The sequence below is a fragment of the Pleuronectes platessa genome, chromosome 20 (genome assembly GCF_947347685.1).
Source record: "Pleuronectes platessa chromosome 20, fPlePla1.1, whole genome shotgun sequence".
In the NCBI taxonomy this organism is placed as follows: Eukaryota; Metazoa; Chordata; class Actinopteri; order Pleuronectiformes; family Pleuronectidae; genus Pleuronectes; species Pleuronectes platessa.
The window spans coordinates 11,927,919-11,946,771 of NC_070645.1; the positions used below are offsets into that span (position 1 = coordinate 11,927,919).

Consider the following 18,853-nt stretch of genomic DNA (forward strand, 5'->3'; position numbering starts at 1 on the left):
GGCAGTTCCTGCGCTGTTCCATTATGAATGCCGACAACCAAAGCCACAGAGGTTTACAACAAAAAAAACACCATGCTGAATTTTACCTTCCAAATGCTTATTTATGCTGCCCTCTCTCTAAATGCACCCGGGCTACACGCCTGCTGCTGCCAGCTGTAGTTACATTTTAAAATAGAACTCAAAGGTGGTACTTCACTATACAGGCGAGCCTCTGAGGTGGAGAAGAGCTATGGTGGTTTTATTTGTTGTGGAATTAAATAGCAACTGTTGGATTGGCGTCTTGACGCTGACTTCTCGGCCAGACGTTTGACAGAAAAACATTCCTAACAAGAAATATGTAAATATCCAGAAACTCAATGTTTACATATTTTGAAAAGATTTCTAAACACCACAATTACACAAGCTGGTATTCATATTTAAAGTGTTCACAATGCTGCAAAGACTAGAGCTACGGGAGCCCTTGCTTTGGGATGTTAATTGCAGACGAACATGCACATACACACAATTCAACACCTTTCACACAAAATTATATGAAATATGTGCAAAAGCCTGTTTGTGATATGTTGTTATGCCACTTGTGAAGTTTTGGGTTAAATAAATAAAAATGACATACACAAGAAGGCTTCATGGCCAGCTTACTCATTATCAAACACGAATGCCATTAAAACTGTCAGGTTCACTGCACCTGCAAGATAACTCAAGGGATGGATTGTTTTATGGACACTGCAGTGTTACATTTGCTGACAAATATCATAACTGTTTGGCAACCCTATGTAAAGTTATAACGAGCTGGTAAGAAACCGAAAGCGTTTATATTAGGGTTCTTCGCCCAACCGCAGAGACTAACAGCTGCTTTTGCCCCTTATTTCATTGAGAGGTACATTATCACAACCTCCACTACCATGAATATGCTTGTTGTTGACAGAAACACTCGCTTCTTTGTTGCCTTCTAATGGATGTATCCCAACCCTAAAGGACAAATGGAAGTATGTGAGCAGTGACGGATACTTTGTTTGAAACGGAGCCTTAATACAGCAGTGTGGCAATAACTCCTACCGACGTAAAGGTTATGAAGTTCTTTTTAATCCTGTGTAGGAGAAGTTTTAATTCCAAGTGTAAGATAGGCTGCAGTTTGAAGTGCTTCTTACCCTTATTCTTACACTTACAAGGTGTTTCTCTGATATATAAGCTTACAGAATAAAGTAGGTTTGCTTGCAAGTGATTTGCTTGTTAGCGTACTATGACAAGTTTTTATATGTGTACTCACTGAGCGGTGTGTGCATTACAAACAATCAGGAGCTTCAGTTAATGTTCACATCAAACATGAGTAAGGTAGAAAGGTGATGTCAGTGAGATCGACAGTGGTGTAATTTTTGGTGTCAGACGGGCTGGTTTGAGGAGTTCAGTCTCTAGAGTTCATTCAGAATAATAAAAGAAAAACAAGATATCAGGCATCTTTTCTTTTAGGTTGGATTTGCCTTGTGGCCCGACATGGTTTGAGCTGACAGAGAGACCGTAATAACTCAAACAACCGGTCTTTACAACAGTGCTGAGCAGAGAAGCCTCTCAGAACTTGCAACACGTCAAACCACGGAGGATGTGCTACAACACTAGAGCATCAGGTTCCACTGCTGTCAGCCGAGAACATCAATCCAAAGGCTTCACCACAACCGGACAGTTGAAGGCCGGACAGTCAAATCCTCGTCTGATGAATGTGCAGATGGTAGGGTTAAAGAATCTGGCATCAACAGTATGAATCCATGGAGCCAACCTGCTGTGTGTCAACAGTCCAGGCTGCTGGTGGAGGTGTTGTGATGGGGGGGGGGGGGGGGGACGTTTTCCTGGCACACATTTAGTCCCTTAATAACAATCAATCATTGTTAGAATGCCACTACGCGAGTATTCCTGCTGAACATGGCCACATCCTCTATCACAACTGCAAGGTTGACAATGCACCGTGTCATAACGCAACTGGTTTGTTTATGTGATATCTGCAGAAATTACGTGATGCGATCTTGTTAACGTACCAAATGTCACCATCATCTTGTGGAATCCACACCGTGAATTAACGAGGCTGTTTGGAGACCTGACCTAACTTGAGTAAGCTTCTGCTAATAAAGAGTGTACGTCTATTTGCTTCAGAAAACATGATATACAGTGGTTTGTACCGATGTGCACCTTCCTGGGTCGACTGACACATGCACACATATTCATTGCTTTTTTTTTTTTATCTATTGTAAACAAGATGCAAACACTTCCCCCCCCAAAATACATTCACAAGTGCTGGATAAAAAAAATCCCACTAAAGGGAATAATCTGACAAATGAAACCACACACTAGAAGCCGGCAATTAAAATCACTTAAAATTGTAATTACTTAAAGGTAGGGTGTTAAAGGGCGAACGAGCCCACGGGAGGGAGTGGGATGTATCAGTTCCAGCATTACGGACCCTAGCTTTAATGAAGTTCCTCGATTCAAATGACTTGCAGTTTGTATTAATGCCTTTATTTTATTGTATTGGTCTGGCATTAGAAATATTTGTATTGTTGTTAGTGCCGGATCTTCTAAACACAGGAACCAAATAAAGTTTCACTGCTTAGGAAAAGCAACATTTTCATGCGATGAACCCAATTTCCGTTTGCAGTGTATCAAATAAACACTATGCTCTATAAAGCTGTGAGTTCGTCCTTCATTATTTCAAGCTGTAACAACTGAGGAACATATTTTATCAGCACAATGCACCAAAAAGAAAGTCTTGACACACAATGTACTGGGAGAAAAAAGTGGGGGAGATGTTGCTATGGTTACCAGCAAAAGTTAGTGAGAGAGACAGAGAGAGAGAGAGAGAGAGAGAGAGAGAGAGAGAGAGAGAGAGAGAGAGAGAGAGAGAGAGAATATTGGTTCTAGTTGGTGAATATGTGCATCAGTAGTCACTCAGCAGTGAAGATGTGAAGATCCAACAGATATAATTCATCCTCACGTGTTAAAATAAAAGTATATATACAAACAATGCCTTAATACCCACACACACACACAGCGTTTAACAAGAGTTTAATTAGACCATGGTGAATTATGCAGAGGTGGAAAGATTATTGAAAAATTGCAATTTAATTTAAATGACTCTTTGCTCAAATAAAAGTTTAAAGAAAGTCAGTAGAAAAGTACTGGGAGGAAGGGGGAGAGGTAAAAAAAAAATATATCTGCTGATATTAATGATATCTATGATATTAACTGAAGAACAAATTTAGGCTACCAGGCAGTTATGCGTTGATTTCAAATACATGCTGTTCCAGGTGAGATCCACATCGAAGACCAATAACTTCCAGTCAGGTAGTTCGCGACCTGTTCATACCTATGTAAATTAATAATTGGTAATTAGACATCCATGAACACTGAAGCAGATGCCCATCGTCCATAGTCTGCAACTTTTTATACAATTACAGACAGACTCCAAGAAAGACTCCTTGATGCATACACTATCCAGTTGATATTATGATACATGTTGACGTATCGTATAAAAGGATTAAAGTTGTACATAATTCGTATATAAGAAAGCGATAACAATATATAAACAATAACTAAACTGTTTATAAAAAAAAAATACACTGTGTAGAGGTGGGTATTTTCATATAAAATGTGAAAATGTCATATTTGAGATTAACTGAATAAACAATAAAAGACTGCGTTTTAAGGCTCATTCCTGCACTATTTGTTGATATGTCTGAAAGTAACCCTGTGCTCATCAATTTGCTCTAGATCCAACTTCTCAGCTTGTTTATTCTCGATTGGAAAATAGAACCAGTCACTCAGACTGTTTGACTGCGCTCCACGTGTTCAAACACTGAAGCTCTGCAGTCTCAACAGGGATCATCAAAAACAGCAGAAAGGTGGGGCTCACCTGACTCACTGTCAAATGGAAAAACACACAAGTAAAAGATGAAGCGTGGACTGTCAGTATTCTAGCTTTTAGCTTTTAGCCAGACTCAGCATGCAACTGCTGGGCAAGACACATGACAGGTGATTGGTTGAGGGTCGATTTTGGAAACTTGCCGCGGTCACCGGGTGTTTGAGTTAAATCTGTAGCTTCCTTTCTGCTGCACCTGCCTATCGGGTTCTTTTCATTTGATCAAAGAAATTATCATTTGATTTACTGTATATACTGTAGTTCTGATGCGTGAGGAAAAGATGAGTGACGAGAGAAAGAGAGAGGAGGAGAAAAACACAGTACACGTTCACATTGACATGGTTTCCCATCGCAGGGGGCTCATGCATGTTTGAGTGCTGCTTTTACCTGAGGCAACCGGTAGCGTTGCGCAGCACCTGCGAGGTGTGGAGGTGGTGCTTGCTGTCATCATGGTGATTGGGGGAGGAGTCCCAGCTAGAGTGCGGTATGATGACACTGTTGGTCAGAACGGCCAGGGCATCCTGAATGATTGGCATCTTCAGAGCATCACATGATGAGAGGTTCCATAGAACACCTGCAAAAAAAAACACATTAGGAAAGTGTTTTTTTATTCGCATAATTTTAAAAGAATACTGAAGAGAAAACCACCTCTTATGTGATGATATCAAATTTGATTGTATTTCAGCTAATTGCATTATGAAGCTTTAAAGATCCTGGCAGCTACATTAATGATAATGGGTACTACTATAACCTTTATCCTGGAAGGACAGGTCACCAGTGTATCACAACATATAGAGACAAACAATGTTTACTGGCAAATACACACCTAATCCTTGGTAAAACATTGCAACTGGAATGGAGTCAAGAATGGAGTCTTTCTGATAACATGAGAACCCTTTAAGAACTAATGAAACTCAGAATGCTGCTCAGGTTGCTGAACTTTGCAGAAAAGCTTTAATTAAAGACCATTGTTTTTCAGATTTTCCTTTAGTAAATATAAATAATTGAAAACGTTAAATCTTAAATATTTTTTTTTTTAAGAAAGAACCTTGCTCTCCCACACAAACATACATCCATATATTACATATACAATACACTCATAACTTGTGCAAAGTAGAAGTACACAGCGTAGGCAGAAATACTTGCAGGTTTGTATTAATACAAGGACATTCAATGACCTGCAACAGCAGACACACATTCTGTACACACATGCTATCACATACTGCATGGGTGTGCGCACTCACGCACAGGCACATGCACACGCTCACGCTCACACGCACGCACGTTAACTTGTCCCTGCTGCTTGTTCGGGTTATCCCTACTGACAGAGCAAGACACACAATAAAGGAGATAGTCTCAACACATGTGTGAAACGGAGGATGACCGAGATGCGAGACACAAAAATAGAAAACTAATCAGAGGGGAAGAGAGCTGCAGCAGCTGAGTGATGGCTTAGGAAGACGGGAACATATTGAGGCAACAGAGAAGCAACATGTTTTAATATGGCAAACTATAAAAAGCTGTGGTGTGGAAGGTCACCATCTCTCACATATTTGGTGTCAGACTCCAGATGTCTCAGGTCCCAGATGACAGATGTTACCACACAAATAAAATACGGGCACGACTGAGGACACACTGTGCTGCGTACGCAATGGACTGTGTTCACAGGGGCTGTCAGCCAGCTGAAATATGTCACATTCATTACACAATGCATTATGCACATTCCAATTTCTGCTCAGGACTTGTTAGATGTGACTGCAAAATGAAAAATAAGGGCGTCGGGGAGGTGCACACCGGTGATTAAAGATACTGTCATCTGAAATGACAGCAGTATTCAAGCTGAGCACAACATTGAGTTCCTGAAACCACTGTGCAGCTGCTCCGTAGGTAAATCTGCTGAGTAAATGACTACAATACGTATTAAAAAGATGGAGAGGAAAGAAGGGGCTGTGGTTAGCTGTTTCACTAATAATGGATACGATTAAGCCTCACAATCTTTACTTCCACTGAAGTGGTGTATGCAAACTGCCGTGGAGGCACAGGGCGTTGAATGGCAGCCAGTTTTGCGTCACCAGCAGCAACGCCGGTCTTGATGCCTTATCATGTCAGTCGTACTGACAACCCAAAAGTGACAGACAAAAGAATGAGGGAGGGAAACCAGGCCAAGGCAGTGAAGGAGAATGACATAAAAGAACTGCAGAAGTTAGAGTAGGAGGCAAAGAAAAGGTTATGAAACAAGACGAGAAATGTAAGAAATTGCCAGACAAAAGAAAAAGCATTTAGCAGAAAGGTTAGCGCCTAATTAAAGTTGTTTTTAAATCGATTTCTAAATAGTCATACCTCCAGGATACTACTTTATTCAAGGGAAAATCTTATGCTGAAACAACAAACTAAATTTAATTGCGGGAAAAAAAATTAAAAGATGCATTCGGAGTGAAAGGATATAAAATGGAATCAATGAGGCAGAGGAATGTATGAGGAAAAAAAAGTGTGAGAAATGTTGAAAGGAGAAAGAGTGAAAGAGGACAGTTTGTGTGTGTTGGTGTGTGTGTGTGTGTGTGTGTGCATACGAGGACAAGAAGATGAGGGTGATAATAAGGCGATGACCTTGGACGCTGTTCGGCAGCAATCAAGTGCTCACACTCAGGCTGTGTCTGTGTGAGTGTGTGTGGGGGGGAGGGGCAACATTTTTCTTTACTTTCACTAATCAACATCTTGTTTTGTAACGCCTGACTTTCTCGTTTCTCTCTCTCTCCTCTCTGGGGCTCGTTTCAAGGTAAAGGCTCAGACATCGACAAACAAGACACAGACGAACTCACTGGAAAAGAAACACTTCACTCATGAAACTGCATTTAAACATCTCTTTCTTTCTCTCCATTTCTCCCTTTCCTCTTGTGTTGGTCTGCTTCTCCAGTGGCGAGAGTTGTCAGTGTTTGATTGCCATCATGTTAAAACAGTGCCATCTCTGATGAAGTGACAACAATCTGTCTGTGAAAACAACGCGTGCACAGACAAGACAAACTGAGGATGTGTGAGAGTTCTTCTCAGCCAGAGATGGAGACAAAGACTGAGCAGAAGGAAGAACAAACAATACACTGCTCGTTCTTTGTTTTTCGCTGGTGAAGATATTGTGGATCTCACTTGTTCACACACACCCACCTGCCCTAGACACATAGATCTGTAACGCTTCGGTAAGTCCAGTATCCTTATGAGTATAAAATCAGGTGGCCACCAGACAATGACATCATACTCAAGCCTCTGTGTGTGTGTGTGTGTGTGTGTGTGTGTGTGTGTGTGTGTCTCTATATTTTCCATCTCTGTCTCTCTCTCTCCTCAGACTAGTTCCCCTCAGACGCTTGACAGACAGTTTCCTAGGAGCTGTGTGGTTTGGAGAATTGGGGAGATGATTGCATGAATTCATGAATAAATGAGACTATATGACTTGTAAGGGGAGAGTGAGGCCTGTTAGGCCTCAAGTGGCGATGTTTTATTAAACAGCTTTCATCTAAGTGGAGCAATTTAAATTAGTAAAGCCGCGGGGTCAAAACCTGGTGATGAGTAAAGCCAAAGATGACAAATTACACAGCCATGTGTGCTTGTCTACGAAAGTCTGTGAAAGAGAAATCACAAAAAGAAACACTGATTTCGGACGATATTGTAGGAGACTGCGTGTTAACAATTTCTGAATTGACCCTGGGGTCGGACCACTTTTACTCCTGCGGCGGGTTTGTGGAAAACATTTGACAGCAGCAGGTAAAGTCATGTATTGAGGGTAAAGTGTCACTGCCTGTGCTTGGGGCTTCATTCCCACCAGGGCTGCCCACAGAGAAAATGCTGCAGTAAAATTACTGCAGGACAGCAACAATTTTATAACATGGAAGCAGCAGAAATAAAACCATCCTGGTAAAGGTGCAGTCTCTTGTTTGCCAGCTTGATTCACGGGGATGACTTAGATGAAGCCTTGTCCTCGATCATTTGCGAGAGAATGTTATGAACTTTGATTTAAATTAAAATGGCTTTGGAAAATACTGTCATTGTGGTTTTCAAGTAAAAGATGTCAGCAGTATTGTTTGACTCTCGATCCAATTCCAACAGAGCAAAAATATCTGGAGCTTACTGACGCAGAAATATATCCGCCACACCAATACACTATACTCCTGATTTCTCCTCGTAATCCGTATATGCTTTAGTCAAGGCCCTGTTCAGACCTAGTATTAACATCCATCCCAAGAGATCTTATTACAAGTGGTTGGCATGAAGACTGTGTCTCCTGTGATCGGATCTCACTTCCCTGCTCTATATGCAAATAAAAATTCATGAAGAACAAAGAATGTTGCTTTACCAGGTTTTGGTTGTACAGATGTATCCGATTGAATCTGTTTGCTTGTGTTGGCGCATTCGAGAGAAAGATTCAGAGCACGAAAGATTGAGTGGATTCAGGAGGGGCTAAATGGTTGATTGAGCACAGTAATGGAGAAATATTTTACTTTTAATTTGAGGAAAGTATTAGTCATTTTGTCCGACCACATTCACAAATTGTCTAAGTGTCGGATCTCAGGACGTAGGGGTGTTCAGGGGGAGATTGGCAAGTCAATGCAATGTTACAAGTATGACAATATCAATTTAGAGGCTATTTCTGATGGAGAAATAACATTTTGTCTTACATGTGCTGTTGTGTAAAATGATCTAAAGCTGGTGTAAAATGTTTTTGGCCATTCAAATTGAGACGAAAAAACACAAATCTTACAATAAGCACTGTATTTAACATGACAACATTGGGACTGACTTCCAGCTTCCCTGTCCAGAGTGCATGAGGGTGTGTTCACACATGTACTAGTCACTCAGGACGGACGCTATACCAGGTCTGCTGCGCAAGCTTACGCAAGCCAAATCAACCAAACCAAAATTGCATATATCAGTGTTCAAACCACAGGCATTAGCGACAAGTTTCCAAAAAGTTAAAGACCAGCAGAGCATAACGACTTCCTCCATATTTTCAACGCATGACTTTCCTCAACAGTTCTCAGTTTAGAGACGGCAGCATCATCAGCAGCTTGCCATGGTCCACTGCCTCAAGGTGAGCCCATGAGTGAGGATAGCATCTTCTATTGACACCTGAAGCCTCTGCATCGACTGGACTTTGACTGACAGGCCTGCCGGCTTTGACTTCTCCCTATCTAACTCACTCCGAGACCCAGGAAGCCAATAAAGCTCGTCTAAATTTACTGACACAGAGATAAATTGTTCATAGAAGGTTTTTCCCGGTCACCACAAGAAACATACATTGCCAGGCGAAAACAGATTTTTAATCACAAAGAATACTAAACTACTTGAAGCTGACAACAAAGGGGTAACACTGAGGAGGGTGATTCAGTATGACTCCAGCACAGCCACTTTTGGTTATGTCAAGCAGTTGAGGATTGTTTCTTTTCATGTCATTTGTGCATGCAGCACTGCCCCTGATGATCTCTGGTGGTTACTAATTGCTACTTGCTTGCTTTCAAATCATTTAGCCACCAATTAGGCATGAAGGTCAAGCTCTGAGAAGAATGTTATTTGGCAGAGCAATGGAGTCAATTCCTTAATCACTTGTTAGCTCTTTCTAAAGACATTGTTTGATGGTATTTGCAGAACTAATCTGAAGAAGGAAGGTATTCTTGGTGCCCATGCCAAAACAATAGAAACTAGAAAGACCTTCAGTATAACACATACCTAATCCAAGCCCCAACAGTCCCCTTAAATTTACACCTGCTGCACCAGATTCATTAATTCATAGAAATCAGTTCCCGACACGTACCTGATTCTTTCATCAAAATCCGTTTATAATTCCCTTGGAAGACAATGAAGATGTTGAAAAATGCCCACGATGTTAAGAAAATGAAAAACATTCCAGGAAATGCCTACTGATCCAGTATATCTGTCGCTAGGCAAAGGCAGTAAGAGCGGAACAATCATGGAAATCCTCCAGATCATCTTATTTCAGTTCAGCCTTTTCAGTCTACCCAGCAAGCTAAGATCCTGTCTCCTTTGTGGGCCACGTAGACCTCGGCCTCTTAAGTATAAAACTGCTCAGACCCCCTTAGACACTTATGTTTGCTCACCATACGTCGTCAGTCTTCTATTTCATTTGTGACATAAGCCATAATAAGCATATGCCTAATTGAACTACCTCATATTTATGCAACAGTTTCAAGCGGTATCCAACACCAGCAGTGTTGTAATTCGTTTGCCACGAGGCAAAGGAGGATAGACTTCAGAATTCCGTTGTACAGACATGAAAGCAATTGAAATGTAGTGTTGGATGCTAAGGACCAGGGTAAACAGACAACAGGGCACAGTCAGGCGTAACACTGATTCACTCCGCCAACAGCAGGAGAGAGCCCGACAGAGAAGAGCACAGACAGGAAGAGGGAAGGAAGAAGGAAAATGTGTGTGTATTAGCTTTTTTTTTGTAGGGATGACTTAACCTAACAAAAGTAAGACCCCAAAATATGAAGCAGCAAAAAAAATATGACTTGCAGTGTATTTAATTCATTGGTTAATCTGCTCACTGAAAAAACACACGCACTCCATCTCCGGGCTTTTAATCTTTATGCCTCTCCAGCACTGTAGTGATATACTTGAAGGTGCCAGGCTGTCTCGATAGGCTCGCAGACTGTGGTGAATGTCATCGCTGACGTGCAGCTTCAACGACAAAAGCTCTTTCTGTGAATGATGATTTCCTTTGTGTCGGCAGGAGTCTGTACACTGAGCGCGTTGCAGGAATGATTTGGTAAAATAACATCCACTGGATTTCTCTTCATCCTTCCTTATTATTCTCCCTCCCATCGTTCCCACTAATTACACACATTCTCTTGTTTGCTGCTCACCTCGTTTCCCCATGCACTCCCTATTTTCCGATTGTATTTCATTATCTGCGATATCAAAAGTTTTCGCAGGAAAGAAACAGCTTGCTTCCATCCATCTTTCCCATTTCTGCTCAACAGTCCTTCCTTCTCCCTCCACCCACATGTCTCTTATTGTCTTTACTTTTTTCAAGCTGTATTTCCTACAGTTATTGTGGTGTCAATAACATTGACAAGGACTAGAAAATACGACCCCTCTTCCATTCTTGATTTTATTAGTTTTCCAGGGGGTCTATAAAGAGAGGAATGCAACTCTTTACTGATTGCTGCAGATACTTGACAGAGTTTCTCTTGTTAGCCCCCAACTAAAAACTCTGGATAATGTCAGAGAAAGCTCATGAGACACAGTAACAGATCATGTGGAGGATTCACTGCGAGCAAGTGGATGCGATGAATATATGTATAACAATAATTGACCTGATGAAGACAACAACAAAAAAGGTGCAAGGTATAAACTTAGAAAGACAACAAGATTCAAGTGCTTTTTGTGGAATGGGTGGATGTAAGCGTTGATGCTCTTCTCCGTCCTTTCTCCTGCATGCAGCGCCATCCTTTGTTCAAATTTCTTCTGTTTCTGTTGCTGAAAACAACTTATATCTGTGCATTGGTTAATGAGTGCGCTTGCTGTTTGTCGTCGTAGGAGTCAAATCCTCTTGTATGAGCTTGCACTATCTCTTTTTTCTCAAGAGTACCACAGTGCTTACATATGAGCAAAGAGAGAGAAACCATGGTGATCCATGTGCAGATACAGCAGCACACTGTGACGCAAGACACTGAACTGCAAAAAAAGTACAGTTAATGGATGAAGGAGAGAGAAGAATAGTCAGAGGAGGAGAGACACTGGCAAGATAACATAGATGTGAGACAGAAGGAAAGTGGGAGAAATGAGAAGCCAAAACTGTTTCAACTATCTGGTCCATTAATGCATCAGTCACTTTTCCTGCAGGAATGGTGGAACCAACCAATCAAATTGTGTTCAAACACTCAAGCCCTGGCACTGGCCAATCCAATACATGCAAAAGAGGAGCCAGAGGCAGCTGGTGAACCTGGTGTGTGTTCATCTGGTTGTGGATTTGATTTCTTTTTAGCATTGTACAGATAGCTGGCCTGGAACGTGAGCATCAAACCCAGCTATTTTGCGTGAAACAGTGATAGTTGTTGTGATGATGATTGCGCCTGCACCAAGTGTAAGGCACACCCACCATTATCCATTAATGTAACACATCAAATTAATCTATTATTAGAACGTAGTAATGCTGGAGTATAGGGTCGTGTTTCTTAAAATTGTTTACCTGTGACCAGCTCTCTGATCTCCACGTCTCCAGTCTTCCTCAGCAGCCGGACCAGTGCAGGAATCCCCCCGCAGTTCTTCAGAGCTATTTTGTTCTCGTCGTTGGCTTTGCCGTACACCAGGTTCCTCAGGGCTCCGCAGGCGCTGCGGTGCACCTCACTCATCCTGTGGTCCAGGAGGTCCACCAGCAGCTGAATGCCTCCCTGCCTACGGATCTGAGGAGGAAACAAATCAACGTGTGAGTGATTTGCAATGGAGTCCAAAAGTTGGACTGCACACTAGCGTCTGCCATCAGAAAGACACTGGTGGTCAGCAGCAGGTTTATTTGTCAATGCAAGTAGTTCATTTGTGTGTAGAGTGTGTCCTAATGTGTGTGTCCTACCAGTCAGATTACCAGCCTGATGTGTACTAATTAAACGTACTACAACTCAAATAATGACTGTGCTTTCACAACATGAGACTTAATTACACTGGTGAGGGAAGGAAAGGAGCAGTGACACCAGCTCTGTTTGTTATCTGTCTGTCAACTGCACCGTCTCTAACCTGCTTCTATTTTTTATACTTCTGTCTGACCTTGTGATACAATGTTTCCTGTATATATGCTGTTTAGCTTTGTTGCTTTGTTGTTTACTGAGCATACATATACTGTAACAGATAAATACTGTACTAACCAAATACTACTAAATGCTTCAGGAGGCAGGACTGCTTGTTTGTGTGTATATATGATGTTTAGGCTGGAACACTTGTTAGCATAAAATGACAAGAAACTTTACATTTGTATGATATTAATAGATAAATAAAAAATAATTGAAAGAAAATATATCCCTCACCCTCACATTAACAATAGAATTTGGAAATTTATTTTGTAGCTTCATGCTAAAAAATAATCCATATATTATTATGTATATATATATATATATATTATATTAAGATAATTTGTTATTATATTATTTCAGCTGCAGTTTTAAAGATTCAGTGTGTAGAATTTAGTGAAATCTAGTTGTGAAGTTGCATGTTCAGAATCGGAATCAGAATCAGGTTTATTGGCCAAGTAAGTTTGCACAAACAGGGAATTTGACTCGGTAAAGTGGCTCTCAGTTGCTTACACTGAATACACAACACAAAACAAACATAACAAAATAAAACAAAACAAAACAAAACAAAACAATACAAACAGTCCGAAGGTCTAAGAAAAGAAGTGCAGGTTTGCGTATTACAATTATCCAGTGAGGGTGAAATAAGTAAACATAATTAAATATAATTATAATATATATTATATATAATATAATATAATTTCGGGAGTAACTGTACAGTGGTTATTATAAGGATCCAGAGTTATTGCACAGTGCCACAGTGGGTTGGCTGTTCAGAAGTTCAGAAGTGAGACGGCGAGGGGGAAGAAACTGTTTTTGTGTCTGGTGGTTTTGGTGATCATGTGATCAGGTTTGGTGGTCATGTTGCTGCTGAAAACCCCTCACCTCACCATCCCCTTCCAAATATGAACAACCATCTGTGGTAACCTTCAAATGTGATAAAAACTCAAAGGGTGTCAAGTTGTCCAGTCTGGACTCCTGTAAAAGCAGGTTGGAATCTCAGGAGTCAGTGTCCAGACTTGTGAAATACCAACTCGCCTTCAGATCTGTTAACCAAGTCAAGTATAAATTAAATGCCTGGAGCTGCATGATTATTAGGCTTGAAATTTTACGTTGCAGGTTAAACTACAAAAGACCAAACTTCATTCTCCGTCACCTTTTTTCCACTTTAAACAGACGAGTGACAGCAAGTACTGAAACCTTAAAATACAGCGGAGAGAAGCCCCCTGGCTAATATGACTCTCCCGAAATCCAATATGACTGTCAAAGGTGTCACCATCTCAGCAGACACAAAGGTTATTTCTGTCTTTTTTGTCTGCAGCGACATTCTACCCTTTCCTTCATAATGATGTTTCCATTTTGGCCTTGTTTTGAACCTGTGTGCATGCTGACACAGAACAGGCAAGGTAGAATTAATCGAAGGAGCAAAGTGATTGCTGAGGTTTCAGTCTAACCTCTAATCTATTTTAGGTTTAATGTATAAAAAAACTCTAAATCACGCACCCTCTGTATTTTACATATGTTGATACATTTGCACACAAATACAAAAAATAAAATAAAATAAATGATTGTCTTGGACATTCTGAGTGTAATCAGATTTTATGAGAAAACATGGCAGTCAGGAATGTGAAGGGATAACAATGAGGGCACTCGGGTGATTCAGATTCTGCCTTACACCTTTAGCATGCGACAAACTGCGTTCCCCTCACGATGCTGCACGTAGTGCTTTTTATACCCTCCCAGGTTGCTTCTCCACTGCAGGGATCTTCATTAGCCCCAGGGAGCCCAAGAGCTTAAAGCAGCCTGTGTTTGGTCCAGTCAACAGGGGTGTAGGACTAATCACCAGAAACACGCTGCTGTGATCACCAGGACACTAGTGGGAATGTGGATAGAGCAACGAGTGTGATTGTGTGTGTGTGTGTGTGTGTGTGTGTGTCTGTGTGCTTGTGTGTTACAGAGAAAACCTGTCTTTCGTGCTTCCATTTTTATTTACTCTCTGGAGTGCTGCAACAGGTAGAGTCACTCAGGCAGATAACTTGAAAAAAGGTTTTCACAGTTAACTGCATAATCAAGTTTCCCCAAAGCCTCTTATTTACTGTAGGTTCTCCTCCACACACGGGACATTAAGGCCTTGTCCATACTCCTGTGTATATATTTTTCCTTTGTTTAAAAAAAGAATATCTCATCCACATGACCTTCTTTTACAAAATACAAACGCTAAAACACACGTGCCGTGCAATTAGGCAGTGATTTAATTGACATCTACGATCTGTGAATTACCAGAGAAGGAGGCTGTCTTTCAAGTTGGACAAACTTGCAAATCAGCAACCAGCAAACTGCAAAATGCAGTGTTAATCAAACAAAGAGAAACTGGTATATGTAGCTGCAACTGTTGCTGAAGTTTCTTGCACATGGTCATGTGTGAAGTTAGCTGTGATGCCATCGAGGAAATTAAACTTTGAGGAAGTGATGTAATGAAGGTGTCTGAAGACACAGTTAGTCCATCAAGCAAAATCACTTTGCTTATCTATTCAATTAAAATAGATTATGGAATGCAATGAGTCGCAAATCAACCACTGGCCACACAATTTGCTCAACCTGATTTGCTGTCCCTCTCATGCCCTCCAGACCTCATCTGTGCTCCTCAGCTTCGTCCCGTTCCCTTCACCGATCCCTCTTTATGCTCATGTCACAGTTAATCTGTTATTCTATAAAAGCCACGGTGCTATTACTTTGTATTGCCTCTGAGCTACCTACAAGGCTTGCCAATACCTCTGCGCCTATCCCTCTATTCCATGTAAAGAAGATTAGAGGCGCAGATTGATTTGTCTTTGTCTCCCGCTGTTCCGCGACGGTCACGGCTATTGGTAACCCATAGCGACAGCATTGCCGTGGTAACAGTTAGCAGCGGTGACAGCTGGGATTGCGTGAATTGGAGGGGCTGTCGGTGTGAAGGCTGGCGGCGGGGTGCCCGGGTGACACGCTCCCTGGAAGGTACCATGTGAAGCCTAACAAGTGCTTATAAAAAACCACCACATATGGAATGTCGACAGTGATCAGGAAGACACTGAAGACCGTTAATTGCTTGAATGTGAGTGAGGAGAAGGAGCTTAGCTGTGTTTCACCTTTCAGCTTTTAAAACCTTTTGCATTTAACCCATCAAACGGATTAGCGCTCACAGCTCTTCACAGCATTTTACGTTTGGCAAAATGCATTTACTGCCAACTTTTCCCTTTGGTGTATTCTATAATGGGCCGCACTTGACATCCACCTATGGCTTTGTGAGGCAGCACCACAGCTAATTTCACAGAATTATCAACTGGAACATTCACAGCCGGTGAGAAACCACCATGACAAATACACCAGGGGCTTTAATCTGTTGGTTGAAGAGTGAGAGCAACAGAGAAAAACACAAACCTCTACTGTTCACAGCAGGGGATCATGAAAGTACTTAATGTGTGAGTGTACAAGTGTATGGGTTGTTCAGTGTGTGGTCCCGAGGAGTTCGATCCCAACAAATGACCACCGACGGACCCATTTTGAGTTATTTAGCTGTTCAAAAGCTAAATAACAAAAAAAAAAAAATACGCACACACTTTGATCCTTGAGGCCATTGTGACCTTTGACAACCAAAATCTAATCAATTAATCCAAGAGTGTCAATAAATATTTTGCGAAATTTGAAAGGATTCTCTTGAGGGATGTTTATGATAATGAAATGACACTGTAAAAAAGTGTTTTGTGAGGTAACACTGACCTAAACCTTTGACTTCAAAATTCTAAGCAGGTTATTCTTGAGTTCAACTAAATGTTTGTACCGAATTTAAAGAAATTCCTTCATCTTTCATGCCGATGTACGTTGAACAGATTTTCCAAGATTGCAGTTTGCACAGTTCACGCTCTCCCAATTTAAAACCACAGTTTTCATTCTATTGACTTAAACTCATTGGCTGTCTGGAGAACAGTCAGAATATACTTTAATTATGACCACAACAGAATATGATCAAGCCTCCAGTACCCACAAGATATTTGTATTTGGTCTGTGCTGTATAATTAAGCAGATCTGTGGTGAGACAAAAAGAAAAAAGAAAAGCATTCGAAAGGAGTGAAATGAATTGGTACCAAAATGAAGTGAAAGGGGCTTTTAGTAATAAATGAGGTGAGGAAGAAAAGGAGAGGACTGACACAGAGTCAGAGAGCGTGTTCCTTTCCTCTCCTCTCGGGACATTTCCCTTTAACTGGTCTGTTGGATAAATGGATATCGACAAGCCAGCTACCCGAAATGCATCACTGATGTGACTGAACTGCAGTCTGACATCGATGTTGGTGCGGTTTTGTGTTTGTACGACAGACAGAACCGCACGACTCAGTCAAAATGCCTGAAGCCGTTGCTGCACAAAGAGCTGTTCGCCTGTTCAAAGTTCTGTGAAAGAACATCGTACACAGAACCCAGAACTGGAGAATCAGTTGTCAATATGGTTGTTGTGAACATGCAATTGTTGTGTTTCCCTGCAGGGCTCATCTGTTAATTCAAAGTTTATAACGTTTTCTTTTAATAACTTTTGGCTGGATATTGACAAGCAACCTGACCGGTGATGATATAACAGGGATGAGTTGATGGACCTCTTGCGTCTGGAGCAACTCTTACCTCATCTGTGCAGGACAGCTCTACCTCACTCTTCTGCTGCACCTCACAGGCATGTGTGTGTCTACACTGTTGATGCTGAGGAGCTACTGTTGTCAGCAATATATTTCTACTCTCAGTTTGCTTTGGGTAATGACCATCAGGGGTAAGAGTCATCCAGTGTTTATGAGTTGGTTGGAAAATGACGAGTTGTAACCAGTAAGCAGCAACAACTCTTATGTTTACCGTTGTTTTGAGAAACGATCGCCCTTCACTTAATATTATATTAACTAATTACAATTACCATTGCTTACATAAGATTTCTGCTGAATTGACATAATAGCCTCCACATGGGGTCTCCACTTTCACTTGAAATAACATCACATTTCTAAAACGGTTAAAAAAAAATCAATATGCATAATTGTACATATTTTTCACGGTTGTTGGTCAGTCACAAATGTTTGTAGTCTGGATAACTTTCTTCCTGGGCGACCATAGTGGCCACATTTATAACTGGTCTCGTACCGGTAACATCAACCAACAGGATTAGGAGACAAAATTAGCAGCATGATGTTTGCGTGAGAGAGGCCTGGGAGGAAATCAAATAATGCTTTCAAATAATTGTTTCAGTCCGCCGCTGGCAGAAGGCAATTTTCTCTCTTTTCGCCCGGTTTAGCTTCGGTCTCATCTGTCTCTGTTCCTATCTCTCCCCCTCTCTTTGCACCTGCTAAATATCGCTTTAGTGACTATTGGAAGTCATGTTGTGGCTGTTTTTGACTGCACAGTGTGTCTCCTCTCTGCCATCTTTGTCTGTCGGTCTGACTGAATATAAGCAAAGACAGTAAACAGTAAAATATTTGCCATCTACATTCAAAACAAATGTTAAGATGGCCTTTACCTCATATACAAGGTATGTCAAATATTTGATTGAAAACATTTCATTCCATTTTAAGAACTGAGGGCTGGTTCAATATATTTATTTTTCTTTTCTAGAAGTTGACATAAGCTTTTTACTTGGAAATTATAATTTTATGAAATCAATGAGCAACTTTTTAAGATTTAATTTATCATTTCGTCTGAATATAGCTATCAGTATCTCTGGTATCATGGCAAATCCTAAAGGATTGCTTTAGATATATCATTAGAGCATTAGATTATTCAATATCTTAAAAATATAAGTGGTATCTTAGTAAAGTCAAGTATTGACTTACATGAGCCAACCTGCAATACCACATCCTTGTGGTATTTTGACCAAAACATGTTACGGACATTTCATTAAGACCCCAAGGAACCGTATCAACTGTGGTCAAATGGGCATACAATGGGTCCTTTAAGAAAAAAAACGGTTCAGGGCACATTTCTGTGTGTCTCATTGCATCATAACGCTGAAATTTGCCTTTGCGTGCACATGTGGCAGTGCGTGCATGTAGATTTATGCAATGCAGAAGCCTGGTTTTATTTGATGTGATATGAAGCGTCAAGTTTTGGCTGGCTGATATCTCTTCCCAATCTAATTTGTGTAAATAGTGTTTACGGG

At 41.0% G+C, this 18,853-nt stretch overlaps 1 protein-coding gene across 1 annotated transcript in view; it reads right to left on the minus strand.

The window, feature by feature from the left end:
- ctnnd2a (catenin (cadherin-associated protein), delta 2a) overlaps positions 1-18,853 on the minus strand; it is a 195,414-nt gene that overhangs the window by 50,466 nt on the left and 126,095 nt on the right. The window contains exons 13-14 of the mRNA XM_053412346.1: positions 12,102-12,315; positions 4,292-4,478 (exon numbers count right to left, since the gene is read on the minus strand). Of these exons, the coding sequence (XP_053268321.1) occupies positions 4,292-4,478; positions 12,102-12,315 (401 nt within the window). The remainder of the gene's footprint in view (positions 1-4,291; positions 4,479-12,101; positions 12,316-18,853) is intronic.